This window comes from Crocodylus porosus, unplaced genomic scaffold (genome assembly GCF_001723895.1).
Source record: "Crocodylus porosus isolate Cpor-Errol unplaced genomic scaffold, CroPor_comp1, whole genome shotgun sequence".
NCBI classification, from domain to species: domain Eukaryota; kingdom Metazoa; phylum Chordata; order Crocodylia; family Crocodylidae; genus Crocodylus; species Crocodylus porosus.
The window spans coordinates 79,420,295-79,442,475 of record NW_017728947.1 but is presented as its reverse complement, the minus strand read 5'-3'; the positions used below and the strand labels follow the sequence as shown (position 1 = coordinate 79,442,475).

Below are 22,181 nucleotides of genomic sequence, written 5' to 3'. Positions count from 1 at the left end.
GCCGTCAATTCAAGGTAAATGGACTTGTGCAGCAGCCATGTTTAATCATCAGTTGTGCACAGAGGGTACAAATGTCATCTCAGACACAGTTTGGTCGCAGTCTGGATAGCAACCCTGGCCTATGGTTATTTTTCAGTTTTTGTGAGGGGTTGAATGCTGATGAACTGAATCAATGGGAATACTTGCTTTTATGTCACTGCTGCTAGAAATTAGCTTTGCATGTGGAATATAATATTTAGTTTTTTGATACACCTATGTTGCAAAGTTGTTTCTTTTGTTTGACATCAAAATAGCCAATTTGATTATGCAGCATAGTTTTGTCAGCTTCTGGATAGCATTTGTGCCTTAGCTACCCAAAGAAGGGAAAAGTTGAGTATTTTAGATAAAAAATAATCCAAGGGGGTTGCTTCATATTGAATTTGTTCACTACAGAGATGGGAAAGGCAGCATTAGTTTGTAATCTGCCAGACAGCTATGTTATATTTTCTGATTTTTTGACTGAGCTTTGCTGCACATGAAGTAGAATCAGGGACTTGGACTGTGATTTACCCCTGTCACAAAGGCTTCTGTTATTACAGTGGGCATGGCTAATCGTTGTTAACTTGTCTCAAGTCAAACTTTTATGAGGGGCCTTAAGAACTGAAAATCTACCACTGGACATTTTACAGTCTGGGTAAGAGTGAATTAAATAATAGAAGTTCAAGCCATACACAAAATCAGCTGCTTGATAGGGAATCAAGTCCCTCAAAATCATCTGAGGTCTGTTGAGGGGGTTGATAGTGTCCCTTTAAGTGATTTTAAAATTAGTGCCTCTGTCATTAAATAGTAGCATTCATCTGCAGTTTTAGTGCACCATCTGTGACACACAACTGGAGTCATAAGTTTGACAGTTTTTAATTGCCTATCTAAAGCTTCTGAAGTGCTTTTGTTATTAAAATCTACTGTGTCTACAAATGGCTTCTGTGTGCAGCTGATCTGCCACCCACTGGGGTGATATTTTGGACAGCTTTCCTCCGTGGAGGAAATATTTTAGTCCACTTTACAGTCAACCCTTTAGACTTGACTCCAAGGAAACAAGAAATATTGTTTTTAAAACCATTTCCAGACCCACAACTGATATTAAGAAACAATTCATTTTTCTAAGACTTTTTTTTACTTGTAGTTTATAATCAAACCTATTGCCACTAAAAATGTTCATGCTTACCATGATATAAACAGAGTTATTAGAACAAGTGGAATTCCACAAATGTACCAGAGAGTACTGAGCTCCCTGAGTATAAGTATGGTGGAAGGAGGACCACTGGCTAAATTCAGAGGTGAGCTTTGTAGAATCTGTCTTGACATATGTCATCAGGGAGGTGCTGTAACTTAGATTATTGGAAGGCTGGGACAAACTTAGACTTTCTTAGAATTACTTAATCTCACCTCCATATTTGGCCCAGAGTGTTCAATAAGCCACACCATGTTTATAAGCTACCCTGTAAGAATCATAGAAAAGTGGATGTGGATGTGGAAGGGACTTTAGGAGGCAGGAAGCTCAAGGCAGGATCATCCCTATTTAAGCCTCCTATTGAAGCGCTTGTCTAATCTGTTCTTGAAACTGCATAAGTAACCTTCATTCACAGCTACTAGGTACAGTACTTGAAAATATCAAGATAACCATAGTTTGCCACAGGTAAACCAAGGGAACGAGGGCACTGTCAATGTCCTGCCACTGCAAGGACAGGAAGTAGTTTGTCAAAGTATCCTTGAGAGATGCAAGGAAGAGGACCGTACCCCAGTTGCAGTGGAAGACAAAACCCTACACAGTCTGTGCCATTCTGACCATAGGGCAAAATTCTTTTATGTTTGGATCTACCTGATCCTGAATAGAAAAGCAAGATCCTCTAACTAGGAACCTACAGGGATTTTTTAAGTCCCAGACACACACCAGTCAAAAATCTGCAGATTTGGCTGTAGCCAACACCCAAAGTTTCTGAGGAAGGCAATTACCCCTCTTCCTCTCCAATACCTCTGGCATTAAGAAGGGGAAACATTTCTTCCTGGCCCCACGTGGTAAGAAGCAAAGCCCAGAAGCATGGGAAAATCAGACATTCCACTCTGCACTGTAACCTAGTAACTGCAAATACAACTCCATGCATCATACACTCTAGCAGGAGAACTAAAACCCACCTTTCCTCATTTTATCTCTTGGGCTTCCTTGGCTTTAAAGGAACCACTTTCCCACTAGAGAGTTCATTTGTTACAGTAACTGAGACATTTGCGCCTCTTGGGATTAGTGTTTTTGCATCTGTTTTGGGTTGGTGGGAGGAATGTGCTCTCATTGATGATAAAATTGGCTCATCTGTCAAGCAGCTACTTGAAATTGTTCTTTCAATGCTTGATGATTTCCCATTTTCTTTGGCCCTGTGCTAATGACCTCCCAGGGAGAACACAGGAAGGAGCTTTTGGGTTTGTTACTTGCTGATTTTCATATATTGCTGCTGGCTATGAATGTGGAGTTTCATACTGCAAAAAGAAACCTTTGCTTCCATATAAGAGAACATTCTCACACAGCAGATCTCTGGTGAAGACCGTGAACTTCTAGGTTGAAGTTTCACCTCTTTCATTGTCCAAGGTATACATAGGATTTAAAAGGAAGCACATTGTGCAGAGACGCCAACCACAATGGATGACTCCCATCAAATCAATAATTAGGATTAAAATTTGTTAATTAATTTCTGTAATCCTCTCTGATGGTGAGAAGGGCTATCTTAATGCTAAACATTTGTTGTTTTTGTTGCTCAGTTCTTGATGTCTTTAATGATTTGGTCTATTTTTATTAAATCAGTGGTGTACCTAGCTCTTAAGAAATGTGTGGTGAAATTCTTCCTTAAAATATTCACTACTTGTTATTCAACAAAGGTTCAACTGAAGAGGCAGGAAATTTTGTTTCTTCAGTGTTATTACTTTTTCTTTTTTTCTTTTTTTTGGGAAAATTGGTCATTGATTTGCAAATACTGGAGAATGAGCAGTGGATTCAGAACCTGTACTTAGAATTCAGCGCATCCTAAGGGTCTGCAGCCTGGCCAACTCCCCTGTCCTTTTCCCCAAACTTGTTGTGTGCTTTTTTAAATAGTTTGTGTTGACAGCCTGGTGCTGAAGAATGAAATAAAAGGGAATAGATAAACTAGCTGCTTCTCCTAGGTAGGGACGCAGAGTCAGTGCTTCATTGGCTGGGAATAAATGCAAAAGGTACAATGAACAAGAAGAAGCACCAAGAGAATTGCAGCCTCAGTGATGGGTAACTCCACCCAGTAAAATACTAGTATCCAAGTGCTTCTCTTGGATTTCTTCTTCCCAAGAACAAGCACTATGTGTATTCCATAAAGTTAGCATTTTAAATCTGGACCATATACTTTTTTGACAGGGTTGTACTTTCTTTTAAACCGGCAAGATCACTGGGGATATAAAAGGTCTACTTTAGCCTTGAAGCTGCCCTGCTTTTTGCTTTATGAGTGTATTTATAGATATATAATTCATACCTCTGAGGCTGATCTCTAGTAAGGGCTCTCTGCCACTGGAAAGAAAGAGTGTTAAAAATTTAATAGAAGTCTTTTGAACTGTAAGGATGTTGTGGGCGAATCATGAATGTAGAGGGCACCAACAAAAAAAAGTGCAGCAGTATCCAGCTCTCTTTATGGCCAAGACTGTTTCACTGGTCTCTAAATTCAAGTTCTGAATCCACTGCTCATCAAAGAGAGGCAGGACAAAAAGCACACAGTAAAAGAATCCTAAAAGATTCACCTGCTGAATCTCATGATGATTATAAAGGGACATAACCCTGTGTCTCTTCCAGATGTGGTGAAAAAGATTTTAAATGCCCAGCACAGCACATCCACGTGACATCTTCACGTATTTGAAATTCCACATCTAAAGTCTCATTTGCATTTTATTCTTATCCTCTTGCTCTGATACTCAGCTCCACTTTGTCTGAAATACACTGCCATAGAAAATAATCCACCACTATCCCTTCTCCTGATTTATGCAAATTGGGTGCCAAGAAATTCTCATTAAATAATTGAGTTTTTAAACATCACTAGGGGTTTGTTCTCTTTGGGTCCTTTGAGGGTGAACAGGAAAAAATATTCAGACCACAGCCACTGATTTGCAGAAATCTGATGCTAGTATGAAGCTGAGCAGATGAACATTCTTGATATTCTTTCACCTCTTCAACCTCACTTAATTGAAAATGACAGTCAGTAACACCAGGGTACTTTAGCCTTCTGCCTCAACTATCCAGACTCTCTTTTTCCTCCCTGAAAATCAAATGTTCCCAAAGTGACTTGAGCAAACACTAGTCTTGCAGCCGGATTTGTTGCTCTAAAAGAGAAAAGGTGCCAAAAGACCCTGTCTAGAGCAGGGGTGGGCAAAGTCCAGCCTGTGGGCCAAATCGGCCCTACAGCGGACTCCATTCCCTGGCAGCACCTGCTCACATTCCTGCGGACAGTTTCCATGGGGACTCCAGCAGTGTCTGGACCCAGCAGTGGAGACTGGCCCCAGCAGTGCTGGCAAGACCCGTGGCAGGGCAGGGAGCTGTTCTGCGGCTGACGCTGGGATCTTGCAGTCATGACAGTGTGGTCCAGAGCCAGGGCAGAGCTATGATCCACTGCCTGCACACCCAGCTGGATCCACCATTTTGCCCACCCCTGGTCTAGAGGCATCAACATTGCATTAAGGTGCTTTTTTTCATGCGCATTAAAGTCGGTACCACCATTGTGAAATGCTAAAAAAAAGTGCATTAGACTGCCTTAATGCCCAGTAATGAATGTGCATAGTTTTTAAGTGATGCTTAATGTGCAGTTGCCTATTTTATTGTGCATTAACATAATTGCATGGTTTTTTATGTGATGCTTTCGCACACAGTAAAATAGACTACTGTGCATTAAAACACATGTATACACACACCCAGAAATAACTGATTAAGGGTCAAGTCCAGGTTGATGTCAAAAGTCCCATTCATTTTCAGAGAGAATTGTTTCCTAAAGCTTATGATCAGCTTCCCCCAACATGAGGTTTTCTTAATTAGGGAGGAAAAAATTATTGTGGATGAAAGAAGAATTGATGCCAGCCTTGCTAGAGTATGTAGGGCCTAAGTGAGAGTTTATGAATACAGTATTCGGTCAAATATTTAGAGTAGTTTGCTGTAAATTATTGGTTGTTTTAGTTCATGCCAGTTTCAGCCAAGGCAGAAATAGGAAATACCCAAGGAATATTACCTGGAGTAACAAACGCCTTAGGTTTTAAGACATAATAAAAGGCATTGTTAATTTCAAAAGAAAACTGCTTCTCATCGCAATTCCAACTTTTGTAGTATATTAGGAAGGTTAATCTAAGTATCCAGACTTTGAGTTGCGTCTCTGAACCAACCAAAATGTATTGAACCCTTTATGGTATCTTTCATCAATTTAAACCTACTTGATTTATTGACAGTAACAACTTATTAGTGAGCATAATTACCTGTTCCATTTTGAGCATCAGTTCTTCTGGGCAGCTGTCAGTGGAGCCTGAGATCTCTGCTACGTATTTAGCACTATGCTACTAGATGCACCCTTCAAAAATTACCCTATCCATAGCAAAGGTGTTTTATTTGTTCATTTAGTTACTTTACGTTTAACCTGAACTCAGTATTATCCAAAGAAATGCACACTGCAGGGCAGGAAATACCTTATAGGACAAGGGAAATTTTAAAAGTTCAAGACAGTAAAAGCTTGGAAGAAAAAACTGCTAGAAGAGGTTTGCTCTTATGCTGTTAATGTCATTTGGGGGCAGATGTTTGCAGTGTAACAGGACACTTGAGAGTATGTTCTCGACTGTGTCACAAGGAAGATGATTTGCAATCAATGGAATTAATACTAATAAAATGCTTCCATGTGAATACGATGGATGAAGTTAGAGTTAAAAACAAGGAGACCCTCTGGCCAAAGTGTGAGCCACTATGTCAAAGAAACTTCCCTTGTTTCTTTCTGGAACATTGACTACCGCTCCCCTAGCTTGGCATTCCTGCTTATTTTTCTGTGGGAGGCAAAGGCATCTGGGGATCAGAGTTGACAAAGAGCAGGAGCAACCACCGCTGGGTCATTCACTCTCCTCTTACAAAGAGTAATCATTTAACCAGCAATATACAGAGCGCAGGAAACATAACAGAAAATACAGAAGCAAACATATCCAAAATTAAATGAACACATTTATACTTCTCCCCCAAACGTAACATACACTAGAAAATAAAAAAAATCATTAAAACATAAACATTTCACAGCAAAATTAAGTTCAGCAAAAGAAAAGAAAAACGCAGGTCATTCGCTTTACGAGAAAGAAAAAAGATAAAACCCAAGAAAACGGAACAAAAAAATTCCGAAAACCAAAAACATTGCTTCCGTTTTAAAAAAGGACTCAAAATAAATCAGTAGTTAGAAGAAAGCATACCACATTGATTGCATATAGTCAACTTACATCAACAAATTGCCCGCATGTTTTTTGGCATGAAAGAAAAATTTACAAAAGAAAGTTGTGTAAGAATGCTCTTGGACAAGTAGAATTGCCACATTCTTGAAACTTGCTTTTTTGTTTCGTTGTCATTTCTTAAAAACTTTTTTTTAGCAAAATGTTTATTATTTCTTTTTTTTTTAAATATAATTTTACGACAAAGGGCGATACAGGGAGGCAACAACACATACATCCACACCACATAACATGAAAAGAAAAAAATCTTGCACCTTAACAGATTTGAGCTTTTGTTTTTTTCTGTAGGTTTTTTTTTTTTGGTTGTAAATTATATTTGTATTGTTTAAAATAATTCATGTATTACAATTGAAAAAAAACTGTACACTTTATAGAATTTACGTTTGTTTACGTATCTACAGATATGATGATTTTTTGATAATTAAGCTTTTCTGCTTTTTTTGGTTGATTTGATATATATTTTTTTAAACATTTTCTTTTTTCTATAATTTTAGTGTGTGTGTTTTTTAAGGAATGGATGACTGCACATAAAATTTTAACGATGCTAAAGAAAGGGTTGGGAGGGGACTTATGGATAGAAAAGATGCCTAGGGTGGATGGAATAGGAGTGTAAAATCTATGAGTGTACTACACAGGAGATGAAGATGATGGGAGTGAATGTGTAAGTCAGTTGCCATGTCCATGTAAGGGCGGTACGGAGTGATCTAGCAGCATTAGAGCTTCTGGCTGTAAGGAAGGGATGGGCAATATACAAAAACAAATGAGCATATTCATGCCCATCAACAAAAAGAAAGAACAGAACTCTAACATTGACAATCTCACAAACCCTAAGCTGCAACTTCTTCAACATGCAAGTTACAAAAAAAATTATTAAGAATTATAATAATAATATTCACAGTTTCATTAAAGGTTCTCAAATTATAAAAACAGTTAAAGCTTTTGTCCCTACTAAAAAGAGCAGTAAAAATACATAAACTAATAATAATAATCATAATCAGAGATTAGAAAACAAAAAACAAGGAAACTAGTTTTATGCATTGCAATTAGAACTACTTCAAATGCAGCTACGCACAGCCCAATATGCAGCTAAAGGTCTTTTCCAAAATCCATGAGGAAGTTGACATTGTTCTAAGGAATTGGAGGCAACTGTTGGTCCAGCACATTAAGTCATTGTTTTAAAATGAATGTGTACTTCAAGATTCCCCTCCCTCTTGAATCAGATTATGTTTAAAATCAGATTAATTTGAGTGATCTTAAAATTGTGGCTGTGGGGATTCTGCTGGTGAAGTAGTTCCTTAGTTAAAGAGGGAAGTAGGGGGAAAAATTGCAGAAAACAATTCATAACTCTTTTTTGTGTTTGTTTTTGTTGTTGTTGTCATTAGATTGGAACAAACCAAATCTAAGTTAGAAATTCAAGCATTGAAAAGAAATACATCAAAATATAGATATATAGAGATATACTAAAAAAAAAAGCAAAAAGAAAAAAAACAGCAGTTTATTCCCAGCAAGAAGGGAGAAAAGAACAATTGTGGATTCTTTTTAAATTTTATTTTTAAAGAAAAAATATTCCACACACTTTCAAAGATGAACGAACCAGATGCACACATTTAAAAGGAACAGACAAAGCAGTCTAGGGACACTTTCATTGCTTAGATATTTTTTGCTTGTGGATTGGTTTCTGCCCATTTCAATTTTCTCTTAATTTTTGGCCAAAAAAACCCACCACCCTCCAATGTTGCTTTTTTTTTTAATAGATCTTTTTTGTCGTTACTTTTTTTCTTTTAAATAAACATGGGGAAAAAAAGGACGTGCAGTCTGGATGTACGTCATAAATAGACATAGAAAAAGAAGAAATTGGCTGAGATCGACAAATGGGTTATATAATAGCTTAATTTTACTGTAGGATGTTAATAATAATAATGCATGCTTAAAGTAAGTTGCATTTAGGGAAAGTAGAAAAACAGAACAGCAAGCTAGGAATTGGGAGAGAGGGAGGGGTGGAGGGTTAGCAAAGAAGACGAGTCAGGAAACAGGGTGGTATATCATTCCATGCCTGTCCAGTAAGGGCAAAGTACATTCCAAGGGTTCTGTGCAGGTTATGGGAAAAGATTAGAAGGGAAAAAAAGAGTGGGGAGAGATTGCAAGAGATACTGGGAAAGTCATTCCACACTCATCATAATGTTGCCTGTTGGGATCAAACACATAAAACTCGAGCCTACAGTCCTTACTCAGGACCAGTTCTCCAACCATCCTCATGATGAGGTGCACTTATTTATATACATAGCCTCACTGGGATTATTCATGTGAGTGCTAGTCAATTTGAGTAAGGGTGGAAGAATTATTTCCTGCAAACACTTGCTACTTAAAGTAATGATTACTACCAAGCAAGCTGATGCAGCAAACAATAATGATATACTGTTTGCTTGTTCATGATTGTGAGCAGTTATCTCAAACACACACACACACACACACACACACATGCATACAGAGTGAGTCAACTGGACTAATCCTATGAGCTCATCAGCGGAGCTACTTAACTGTAGTAAACATTAGTTTGGTAGTAGGTGTTTCTAGGAGCGGACCTATGGTTCATACCACTGAAGTTGACAGGCAACTCAGGGCCTTGTCACACCTTCTCTTACAACAGCTGCAAGCCATAGGAATATTGTGATGTATTAAAGTTAGTACACATTAGGGTGGTGTCACATATTCATTTGCAGTAGCTGTAAATCATTAGAATATAAAGTTAGTATATGTTAGGAGACAACCCTCACCTGAAAGAGAACAACTTTGCACTGGGCACTGGGCACTTAACATGTGCTAAACTACTTGGATATGCATCTGCTTGCATTTTAACTGCCCTTAGCAAGTGTTAGATTGAATGTGTGACATCACCCTGTCACAATGATTAACACTGCAACTGTTCATTAAATTGGGTTCTTTTGTTTTTCTATTCAGGCCATAACTTGCTTTGTAGCTAAAAAACCCACAGTAGCTGTTATTTAAGGGTAACTGTAGGGTTGGGTTTCATATTGTAAAAAAAGGTATTATGGATAATGAAGATACTAGTAATCAGCCCATTTTGGCTTTATTTAAAACTGGAAGCTAACTCTTGTACCATTGTAGATTAGGATAATACAGACAGACTTCCAGATGAAGATGTATTGTTTTTTGTTAGTGGGGGGTGGTGGGGAGTGGTGAGAGTACTTTCAGACCCACTGAGAGAACTAAAGTAGTTAAAAATAAACAACATAAAGATGCATATACTATGTTACACACATTTATTTTGGATGTATTATTGAAAAAGTGTCCCAAACTGGTAAAGATGAACAAGGGAATGGGAATGTATGAGAAAAATCCAACTACTATTGAAGCACCAAAGGCATGAGACAACCCTGGCCAGTGCACATGTGGTAGGAATGGCCAATGCCCCTACTGAAACAATGCACTGGAATGATACACTATGTCCCTTTGGAGAATGAGTTAAGAAGGGAAGAGGTTCAACCAAGGACTGGGAAACCTAGCTAGGTGAACTTCAGGGACAATATACTTGGGTACATCTGGTAACAGAGGATGTATCCATTTGATGGATTCGTGTGGAATGTTTTTCTGGAAAGGATTGGTTGGAAACAAAAAGTAGAAGTGGTGAGACCCCTGAAGTGGGCATATTTTTTTAATAAGCCTTCAAAGCTAGTGTCCCTGGGCTTTGTCCCCTAGCAGGATTCTTCGCCTCTAGTTAAATCAGCAGTTAGAAAATTTCACAATGAGGCATTTAAGCTTTAAATCTGAACAAACCCTTGTCATGAATTGCAGCTGGATTCTAAGGCTATGGACACATGAGTAGAAAGATGAAGCTCCGGGCATTAACTCATAGCTAACTTGTTCATGTGCCCATCACTTAAGAGTTGTAAGATATGGAATGGGGAATTCATGGTCTTCCTTATAGCACTAAACAGACCCTAAATGTGTGGAACACAATTACCAATCTTGGAGCCTGAAGTTAGAGACTTCCCGCCATACTAGCCCAACTGTGCTGTTTTACATGCTTAATTTTGAACCCCAGAAAAGGTGTTTGCTGTCAGTAGATCAAAAGAGCCTAGCAAACAAAGTCATATTTTTCCAGCTAATTCACTTTCTATTTAGGCACATAAATAAATTGAGCAGATTTTCAGCAGAAAATTGTGTGTATAGAGTTGTGTGTGTAAAGCACTCAAAAATCTGCCCTGAATTCTTTTTTTTAAATCCAGGCCCCAGTGGCTAGTAGCTAAATGGAGCTTTTAGGAGCATTAATTTAGGCACCCTAATTTGAAAACTGAGACTAGAATATTTCCATGTCAGTCTATAAACTAAACACTTTGCTGCTAAATCTTTAATGCAACTCTCCCTCCAAATCAGAAGCAAAAATATTAAGCTTTCATTTTCAAATACTGAAAAGTCCTGGGTATACATGTCTCAGTGCATCAGAAGTTAATAGCCACTGGCCTGAAGAACAAAAGATTCAAGTTTATTGTAGAGATAGCTGATTTTTTTTTTATATTTTGATTGTCTAATAGAAATTCTAAATTAAAAAATAGTAAGTTCTTAACAAAAGCCTCCCCTTCTCAGCCAGTTCTAATTATCTCAACCGTACTTGCTATTTTCACAAGTTTTTTAGTTTTGCTGTGGTTTATTATTATGTTTTAAATTTCTGTAGGTAAATTTAATTGGTATATTCATTTGAGCCTATTAGGGCTGTATTGGACCAGGTGTATTAGAGCAAGTGCTGTATAGCTGTCACTAGTTCATCATAGTCATTGCCCCTCTGCACAGGATTCCAAGAATACACCCTCTCAGCTCTGTCCCTAAACTGTAATCTTGACCTGCATCAACACCTATTATCTTAGTCCTGGGTCCTGCAAAATTTCTTTCTGATCTGGAGCATTCTTCAGCCCTTGGATTCCATTAACCTGCCAGTTCAGCTGATTTTCAAAACACTGCAACCCATCCCATTTGAGTTGGTCTCCAATGCATCCCATTACTAACCAGCAGGACCTTCTGCTATTCATAGCCTACTGCTGCTGCATTTTAGCTTTGCATTCCTTGCTATTCCAGCCCCCCCTGTCCATTCCCCTTTCTCATCCCTATCCCTTTTTGAGTTCCATGTGCTCTGATTGCAATGCAAGGATGAGACCAATACATTCATTTTCCTTCCCCACTCCAGTCTAAAATAAGACCCAGGAACTTCAATGACAACAGGAAAAGTGCAGTTTGCCAGTGCACAATACAGGCCTCCTGCTCGCTTTTTACAACACTGTCTGTAACACTACTTTAGTTATAAGTCAGCACCTTTTAGGGTAATTTAAAAGCATATTTCCATACTGAGGCAGAAGAAAGACAAAAGCTCGTCAGCCGCTCATATTGTTGAAAATTCAGTTAAAAGAGACAAATGGAGTGATTTCAATGAGCTGAGGAGATGCGCATATCCCTGTAAGTAGGTTAGCCATAAAATGGAGAAAAATGCACCATTATCTATGCATCTGCTTTTCAGCTTCAAGTAGTGTCTGCAGCAATATTTCTTTAGTTAGCTTATGTGACAGGAATTCATGTTAAAGAAAAGAATAAAATCCATTGTCAGTTTGCATGGGTGTACAAAAGAAGAGAGGGACTCTAAGACTCTATTCCAGGAGAGACGCATGTGACACAAATACTCTACCGAAAAATTGCAAGGAAAGGTAAGGACCATGACTCCATACACCCAGTGTACAGGGTAGCAGAGCTGCTGAGGTACAGTGGGACATGCACAGTGTAGGGCTAGGGACACACATTACAAATAAAGCAATTTAAGTAATCAGAAATTGGCTTAAACCTGTAACAGAACATAAGTTCAGTGCACCTAAACCAGTTAGTTTCAAAATGGCCGAAATAGGTTTAAGATAAACCTGGTTGAATGCAGTATCAGACTTAACTGATCTGGGTCAAACTGGTTTATGGAATTGCAACTTTGTCCCAGATGCCTTCCTGGTTTAAGTTAAATCAGAGTCGCCCAGCATCCCAGCATGCTCTGCAACCCTGGGCTGTGCTCTCTGCTCCAATGGAGCAGGGATGGCCCAGCCCCAGCTGCTGGCAGAGACATTTCCATTCCCAGCAGTCAGGAGCAAGCTGAATTTCCCCACCTCATCCCCTACTCCAGCTGAGGCAGGAGAGCAAATTCCCCACTGCCAGCTTCCCCGCCTCTGCTGGGCACAGGGTGGGTATTTCCTCCTCCCACCCAACTCCCACCTCAGCTGGCCCACAGGCTGGGGAGAGGGCATGGCTGGGGAATCATCCCACCTTGGGTGAGAGGAATAAAACTGCCACTGGGAGCTCCAACCCTCCCCACAGTGGAGCTTCTTGGGTCGGCCTGGAGCTCATGGGAAGGCTGGCGCTCAGGCAGCAGAGGCCCCCAGTGCACTCCCCGCTGGGCCGGCTCCCCTCAGAGAATCTCCCAGTCAGGGCAGCAGCGTGTTTTCTTCTGGCACACTGCAGGATAGTCTTGGGCAGCGGAGCTGCAGCCGGTGATGCAAGCCCCCTCCCTCCTCCACTGTAAGCCGCACTGCCAGCCTGAGTGGCAGCCTGGTGGGTGGAGCAGGCTGGGAGCCACTGAGACTGCTCCAGGCAGGGCCAACAGGGCAAGCATAGAAGATGTGGGGAGGGCTTGTGTGATGCCAGTAGGGAGCTCAGGACAGGGGTGATGGGGCCCAGCTCCTGGATGGGGAGGAGGCCCTGGGCTGCAGCTCTGTCTAGGAGGCACTGGGCAGCTCATGCTCTGACCCACCTGAGTTGGCTCCAGCAAAGTGGTGGCGCGAGAGGCCATGCTCATTTGGTGGCTCCTGGGGTGGCAGCAGGGTCATGGAATGGGGGTGGGAAAGGGAGAAGGAGGGAGAAGCAGTTGCTGTTTTTCCTCTCCACTCCCTTCTTGGCCAGCCTGCCAGCCAGGGAGCAAATGTCACCAGGTGAATGGCCCAGCTCCTGGTTACAGGGAAGCCTGCAGTCCCACCTGAGTCGGGAGACAGGGTGATCACCCAGCCATGCCCACCCCCCCAGCCAGTGGGCCATCTGAGGAGGGAGTGGCGGGGGAGGGAATGGCCCCCATTGTGGGCTTCCACCTGCTGTGCCAGACACAGCCTAGCTGAAAGTTCAAAGCTGGGGTGGGGGGGTTGTTTCCCCCCAACTTCCTCCCCTACCTGCCTGCCAGCTGAGAAGTGGCTGTGGCCAGGTGATCAGCCCAGCTCCTGGCTTGGGCAGGGAAGTAAAGCTCCCACTGTGGGCTTCCCCACACCTGGGAGCCAGGTCTATCACCTGGCTATGCCTCCTGCTCAGCCGGCAGGCAGGCTGGGGATGAAATGGGGAGAAAAAGCAGCCCCCACGGAGGGCTTCCCCACCCCTGCACCTGGCACAGCCTAGCTGGGGTCTAGTTCTGAGTGGGGGGCCATTCCCCCCCACACCCTCCTCATCCAGCCTGCTGGCCAAGGAGGGGGCATAGCCAGGTGATGGACCCAGATCCTGGCTCTGGGTGTGGGCAGGGAAGAACCGCACCACTGGGGGTTACCCCTCCCCCTTTTCCCAACACCAGGGAGACCCCAACTGGGGGTGGAATGCCAGGTGAAGAGGAGGGTTTCCCCCCAAACCTCCTCCTCTGTTGGTGCAGACTGAGGAGGGGGCATGGCTAGGGGGACTGGCTCTGGGCTTGGGGAGAGAGGGGAAGAGGCACCCTGCTGGGGGCTTCCTGCCTTGACCCTTTGTGGGGGAGTTCCTGGCTGCAGTTTGGGGGAGCAGATGGTTTCCCCCCAGGCCTGCTTCTTAGTCAGCCTGGACTGAGGAGGGGGCATGGCTAGGGGGACCTGCTTTGGGCATAGGCACAGAGGGAAAAACACCCCACTAAAGGCTTCCCTCCTTCCCCTTCCCCAGTGCTAGGGAGACCCCAGAGGGCCGTCTGGGGGGGGGGCTTCCCCCCAACGCCCCCTCTTCAGCTGACTGGAAGCTAAAGAGAGGGCATAGCTGGAAATTACCCATCTCCCAGATCTCTGCAGTGTCTGGCAGGCTGGGAGGCATGCTCTAGGGCCCCCACCTCTTGGTATGGACCACTGAAGAGGTCTGGCCACCTTTCACTTTTGAAAAGTCAACATCAGTTCACTTCCTTATCGGTTCAATCTAAGCAGTTTAAAGAAACCTGCAAAGATTGAATCAATTTAGCCTTGGGCTTTCTGACTGTTTGTCCCTAGCTCAGCTGTTTAAAGAAAGTTTCTACTTCTTGCGTCAGTGAGAGTCCTCTCCCCCCACCCCCACAAGGAATTGTGGCCGAGTCAGCCAGACATCCTCCAGGGGCTCCAGGTGCTGTGTGGCCCCTCTGAATCACTCCAGAGTGGGCTGCCCTTGAAAAGCCACCATCTGGCTACATGTGAACAAAGGGAAAATGAACAAAACAGAGGAGACTGTTCCAGAGTGGTGAAATCCCTGTGGAGAGATTAGGATTAAGGCGAGTCTGGCAGCAATCAAGGAAACTCGGTATCGCTAGATGCTGCTACCTGCAGGCACTAGCTGACAGGATAATCTGCTCATTCTGCTACAGTTAACCTTTTCCATGCTAGTACCTTCCAGTCTGCCAGCCAAATGAATGCTTAGGAGAGAATATCATACTAATAATGACTAGCTTTATAGGGTAGCAGCCATGGTACACTACTTTCTAGGAGAAGAACTAGATCCTGTCATTCTAGTATGTTGCCCAGAGCCACTCTTTAAAACTTTGACAAGGAGAGGCCTAGTTTGTTAGTTTTTATACAAAACACAAGAACACAGGAATTGCTATACTGGATCACAACCAGCCTCTATTTAGACCGGTATCCTGCATTCAGCCAGGAACACTGCCACAGATTTTAGAGGAATGAGCAAGAACTTCCCACCAAGAAGCCTCAGTTAGAAACCCTAATAGCCCTAGTTCATAGGATGGCTCTGAGATCAATTCCTTCTGTGACCCTGAATGAGTTCCCTGCAGCTTGCTTCCATCTGTCTATTGGCAAAATGGAGAACTGTCAGCTGCTACGAATGCTGTAGAGATTAAATATTCAGTATTTGCAAGGTGCCTAGCAGATGAAATGTTAAAGGAGCACTAAGGCTTATTTACAGGAGGTATTCTATTACCCTTGTTGCCCCAGAGACTTGCAGTATTTGTTTTAGTAATGCTTTGAGGGGGTTATTCTTCTCCCACCTTGGCTATCAGGGGAAGATTGCTTCTCACTCTGGCAGAAGTCATTAGGCAGAATGTGCAGGCTTCGGGGTTTTCTCTTCATTATTCAAATTAAAATGGAGGTAGAGGCCCTAGGCAATCTACACCAAGAAGAACAGCCTTTAGGAGGGCACAGTGTCTGGGAGAAAAAGGACAGATCCTGTCTACCCTTTAATAGGAGACTCCACCTTGACTAGAAGGAAACCTTGTAAGAGTAAAAATCTGCTTCTTGGACAAAGGCACCATGAGTGTGTCCCTTCTCCCTCATTTCAGTCTAAGGACATAGGCAGACAAGGTTCTTTGGCTAAATATGATATCTTTTATTAGACCAACTCAAATAGATGGAATAGAAGACTTTTTTTCCAACTATAGGAGTTGGTCTAATAAAAGATACCAGATCTAGCCAAAAAACTGTCTTCCTTCTCCCTCAGCACATTTGTGCTGACTGAGATTTCTATCATGTCAGAGACATAAATGTTAGGCCTGTGTGAAGCAGCTAGTATTTGCTTTGGATTTGGCAAATTCGGGGGACAGTGATTCGATTCGGTGATTTGCATCACTGTCCCAAATTGATTCAGCTGAATTTGATTTGGAGATTCAGCTGCTGCGGAATCGGCCAAATCACCGAATCGAACAGGCTCATCCCCTGCCTGCTCTCCCAGCCCTATCAATGGCTTCCCTGCCCAGCCCTACCTCCCCGCTTTTTAAAAAAAAAACAACCCACTCACTGGCTCCTGCCAGGCAAAGTAGTGTGATCCCCACTGCCCCCCACTGCCATGGGGGGCTCTGCCATGAGCCTCCAGAGGCCCCAAAGGCCACTGCAGCAGCTTATGAGTGTGGTGCTTTTTTTTTTTTTTAAAACAGCTGGGAAATGGGGCTGGGGGGGGGCAGCCATGGCGAGGGGCTGGGAAAAGGGGAAGGGGGCTCATGACAGAGCCCTCCACTCACCATGGGGCAGTGTGGGGCAGCAGGGATCTCCCCACTGCCTGGCAGCTGCCACTGAGTGGGGGCTTTTTATTTTTTTTTTTAAAGAGCCAGGAGCTGGGCCAGGCAGGGCAACCATTGACGGGAGCTGGGAGAGTGGGCAGGGGTCCAGGGGCACTCAGGGAGGCTGGGGGAGCAAGCAGGGGATGGGGCCTGGCAGGGGTCCCATCCCCCATGCTCCAGTCTCCCCTCCCCCACACCCTATTTACCAGCATGGAGTCTGGGTCCAGCTCCCTACAGCAGCGAACTAGGACTGCCTGAATCTCCAAAGCTCTCCAAATCTTTTCTGAATTGATTTGGAGAGCTTTGAATCGATTCAGACCTTTTTACTGATCTCCTAATTTGATTCAGATTCAGAGATTTGGCCACTGAATCAGGCTGAATCGCCTCTGAACTGAATTGGCACCCAAAGCTTCGCACAGCCCTATTAAATGTCTATTCCAGGCTGATGAGGTAAGTGGGGAGGAGAGGCCACACCACAAGTGTCCATAGCAGATGTTACTGATGATGTCCCATATACAGTGCTGCCTATCTAGCAGGGTGCCACTATGCTCATGGGGCTTCCTTACAACAAAAGGTATTGTAACAAAATCTTAAATGTTGACCTGGATCTATGGTGATCAATATGTGTAGCAACCTATATGGAAGGGATAAACATGGCTATAGCTCTCTGAGGTGAAGAAAGAGCCTTTCCCTTTTAGGCTTGGTCTTGCTGTCTTTTTATATTCCTTAGAACCAAAGGAGACTCTGAAGGTTTAGTCAGTAGTTCCAGTACTGACTGGATCCCCCTTGAAGTATTGGCTTGAAAGTCTTCTCACTGTGCATCTCTACCCAATCTGTTCCTCCTGCCAAGAAAATGTGGTGTTATACTTATTAAAGACCAAGTCAGACATTTGCCATTAAGGAAACTAAGAGCTTTTAGATAACGCTATGAATAGCTGAGGGTATTTAGCTGTGAATGTTCGTCAGCTAAGAAGGATTTGTTTTCACTCCTCAGGTGTTGTCAGCTGGATGAGGATAGGAGATAACAAGACTGAGTCACATCTCTCTCCTGTCAAAGTCAGTGGCAAAATTCCATCCACCTATCTTGAAGAACGGGCCAGAGGGAGTGTGACAGTAATCTGAGTAGCATCTTGGAAGGATAATAACCCACTGCTGTCTATCCACCATACACATATTAATATTCACTTCTTACAACTGTACCAGTCACCATAGTATCTCAGAAGTGTTAAGGTACAGAAAGGTTTGGCAGGAAGGTTACAATTCTTAAGTATTAAAATACGTCATGGGAAGGTCTGCACAATCTCTATAAAAGGAAAACCTTGTACCTGCAATGCATAGTCTCTTATACCAAAGTGATTTAAGCAAGGAGCATTTTAAAGCTCCAAGTGGATAGCTAAACCATTATTCCCAGCCTGGCAGGGAAAAAGATAATTGAGAGTTTAGAAGATGAGATTTCGTTGAGATATCACTCCTATTTACTTCCACTTTTTTTCTTACAGCCTGTTTTGTCTTCTCTCTCTTTCTGGTCACTTACCCACAGGTGGAGATCAGGTGCTAGCTGTATAGACATTAAAATCACTGGGTACATTGGTTTAACCCCACTATTTCTTTCCTAATCAAAATATTTCACATTTGAAAACAGTAATTATCATTTTTTTTAAAAGTGTGGATCACCACTTCCCTAGTGAGAGGACAAAATGAAGAAAAGCCTTCAACTAGAAGGCAGAAAATTAAGACTTCTCTTTGGTACTTGGCTGGAATAAAATAATTTTAGACATGTGAGAACATATTTCCCATCACAGACTACATATATGTATGTATATTTAGGTGAAAGACTAGGAATAAACATATTGAGGATGGCTCTGACCTAATGTATCACTTCATCCATAGCGAGACTTCTGGATTTTACCACAACTTTCTACCCTTAATCAAGTACTTCAGCGGCCAAAAGTTTACAGTTGCATGTCCAGTGGAACCATACAATTCATATTTGCATGCAATAGTGAGCCCCAGTTAGCTACCTAAACAATTAAACATCTATCTATTTCTATGTGCAACAACCTAATTTTGTATGTAATTGGTAAGTTTTTAGAGGCTGTTCTTCTTTCTCTTGGTGTAAGCATCTCAAACGGCTCTCCATTAGACCTGTATAAATCTAGAAAATGTCAATTGGCTGAAGTTATTTTAGATTTTCACTGACGTGACTGAAAGTACAATTCCTTCTTGGATATGCATGTGTGTGAATCTTTCATTATTGTAGTATCTGTGCACTGAACAAACTTTAATGTACTCATCTTGGAAACACCTCTAAGATATTTATCACTACTTTATAGATGGGGAACTAAGGGACAGAGAGGCTTAATGACTTGTCCACTGCCATGCAGGAAATTTGTTGTACATCAAGGACCTGAATCCATATCTTTCACGTGCTGGATTACTATCCTAACCAGCAAACCTTACTGCCTCCTAAATATCAAGGTGGTTATGTTCTGCTACAGATTTCACTTGGGAGTAATGTTATTCAGACATCAAAAGAGGAATAGCATGAGAAGATGAAAATGTATTTGTGAAAATGAAAATGTATTTTCCATATTGAGTGAAAACCTTGATGGGGAGAAGAGTGGAATTATCTCTCAGGGTGAGTAGAGGGGCTCCTTATAGCTCAAATCATGGAAAACCGGGATGAACAAAACCCTAAAGAATGCAGTGCTGGAAAAAATTCTGCACTGGCAACTGGAAGTTTGGAAGGATAGAGTGTGTGGGATCTCAGATCCTTTTACATATATTTGGAATTGCAGCACTCAAGGTAAGGCTCTCATTCTTTAACCCAGAGAATCCAGGACAGGTCTACGTATTGCCCATGACAAGATTTTCCCTGTAACAAAATTACTGTGGGTGGGTTAGAACAGTTCCCCCATAAGACAAATGGATATAATTATTTCTACATACTGTTGAACCAGACGTGGTTTATTTATAGATAAAAAATATTATGCGAGTACTAGTTGCTATTGCTACTTATTTGACTGCTGGTGGGATGTACCAAAGTAGCTACTGACAGGCTGGGAAGGCTTGGATAAAGAGCCTTTAAAAACAACTAACCACAACAACTCTTTTCCTAAAACTGCAGAGCTGGCCTTTGCTGTGAGATGTTACAAGTTGCTGGCTCATATCAATTCAGAGACTATAAACTGTTCTTTCCCTTTGATTGTACTAATGTTTAGATGCACTAAGGCTCCCCAGAGGCCTCAAATAAAGGTGTTTGGAGACTGAATGGCAACAATTATCAATCTGCACTTTGAAGTCAATTCTCCTGCTAGGCAGCTCTTGTAAGCAGCAGCAAAAATACAATAAAGCTGCCTAATGTACGAACAACCCAGCTCTGAAATGCTGCAGGGGAGCCCTTTATGTAGAAGCTTTCAACATGTGAACTAATTCTATCTATCACATGTAACAGATGAGAGGGGCTTTATTGTGATTTAGGCTGCAGGCATTGTGGGGTGGAATTTTTGGCAGGATTTGTATTTTTATGGGTAAATTAACTTCTAGTTGGGAAGCACAGTAGTGTTAAATACAGGGATGGTTCTGCAACTTTACTTTGGAGAGTTTGGGATTAAAAGGGTGGAGGGGGTGCTGCAGGCAGTCTGAATCCTTTTTTCAACAAGGTGAATGACTGGAATACACTCTACTGCAGTTCAGAAGCCAACACTAAGCTGTTTATCAGAGGTTGGATTACAGCAAAGAAGCTACTGGCAAGGGTATTTGCTTTGTTTGCACAACAGATTGGATTATAAGGGGAACAGATGCAGTTGCAAAAGATAACCCTACCTAATACTGATGATAATGATGGTAGTGCCAGAACATATTTCTGAAGTGCAGATAAAGAGTGGAAGCTAGTGAATGACGCAGAAGGTACTGGGAGACAAAATTATTTGGTTCTCTTCCCAGTTTAGGGGGACATATACAGAGGCATCACTGCTAGGGTCCGCACCTTGGGCGGTGGCAGCAGCAGCAGCAAAGACCAGGCTTGTTCTGTTCTGAAAGCAGCGATAACTGGGATAGCAGTGGTGGTGGCTGCTGTAATTGGGTGCCTAGGGCTGGTGCCCCAGTTGCTCACCCCTCATTATGCTACTGGAGGTACACTTTAAGGTTAAAGCAGGCAGCTGGGATTCAGGACTCCTTACTTTTCCTAGCTTTGCACCTCAGCAACAAACTAGGTGACCTTGTGACTGTCTCCTTCTTGCAATCAGGAGAAAAAAAATTTCATTCTTTTACAAGCCTTGGATTATTTTTGGCTGGAAGAGTTGGGGAAGTTCTAATTTCTGAAACAGATATTTTTTTCAACTATAGTACTTAAAGATCACCAGAACAAATACAATGTCAAATTGCTGCGGACTCTGCTTAAACTGTGTTCATGTGAACCGGATTCTTCCCTCTGGCTGTTCGCCATATTACCTGTAATCGTCACATTTATTCTTAGAATATCAACTGAAAGAAGACTTTGGGGTAGCTAATAACCACTATAACTGAGCTCAATGTTTTATCATAAGCAGGAATATAACAGTCACGAATACTAGCAACATGAAAATTAACTACAGAGCAAGTCTAATAGGATGGAATGTTAATTAACATGAGCGGAAGAACTTATCATTTTAGACTTTCTTCTATACGGAAGTAAGATGTTATACAGCTAGATTTTAATAGGAAAGTCTATTACTTTCTCATAGACTCTAATTTCCTTTATCTGTATGAGCCATAGAATTGCAACTTTTTTCTACCCTGATGTGTTCATTATTCCTATTCATAGTCTTATTCCAATTGATGGTCTTAAGCACAATCAACCCAGAGATGAAATTGGTAAAGTTATGTTAAAAGAACAAACAGTTTATCCAAGGAATTTTGCTGTTGGTGCAATCTAGTTTTAAACTCTGCGAATAAATATAAAAACCTTTCATATTCTAACCCCAGTGACCCACTCCAGTAAGTGGGACTTCTTGATTAGTTAAAAGGCTGTTCCCATCAATTAGTGAAGAAGGGCTCATTACAAGCATAAGACAATATCTATGCCCAGCCTAACCTTGTGTGGAGGGGGTTGCTGAACATAAAAAACCCATGGAGCAATATATGCTGGAGCTGGGTAGGGAAGTTTGCCTTTTAGTCCCAGTTCCAAACCTGCATGCTTGTCTTAAATGATGATTTAAGTGTTTAATGCAATCTGGCTGCTCTTCACAGCCTTCCAGGGCATTCAGCTAGCTGTCAAAATGGAAACCTGCCAGAAGCCAAATTATCAGCCGCTTGATTTCTGCTAAATGTTATCATACATGTGCCACAATCATGCTTGAAAAAAGTAATAGATTTATCCTTTGTCTTCAGTGAAAGGGAGCCATGGATAACATAGGGTTTACCGGAAAACTACCTCACCTCTGTCCTTGCCTTACCTTCTCTTTTGTCACTG

The 22,181-nt window shown here is 42.0% G+C and overlaps 1 protein-coding gene across 9 annotated transcripts in view; it reads right to left on the bottom strand.

Moving 5' to 3' along the window:
• Positions 1-22,181, bottom strand: part of NRXN3 (neurexin 3) — a 1,400,777-nt gene that overhangs the window by 5,509 nt on the left and 1,373,087 nt on the right. For 2 of the 9 annotated variants that reach the window (XM_019552165.1, XM_019552166.1), the window contains exon 22: positions 6,651-7,227. The exons of the other annotated variants lie outside the window; for them this stretch is intronic. In XM_019552165.1, the coding sequence (XP_019407710.1) occupies positions 7,118-7,227 (110 nt within the window). In that variant the 3' untranslated portion in view covers positions 6,651-7,117. Of the gene's footprint in view, positions 1-6,650; positions 7,228-22,181 lie in introns of those variants that run through there. 9 annotated transcript variants of the gene reach the window in all.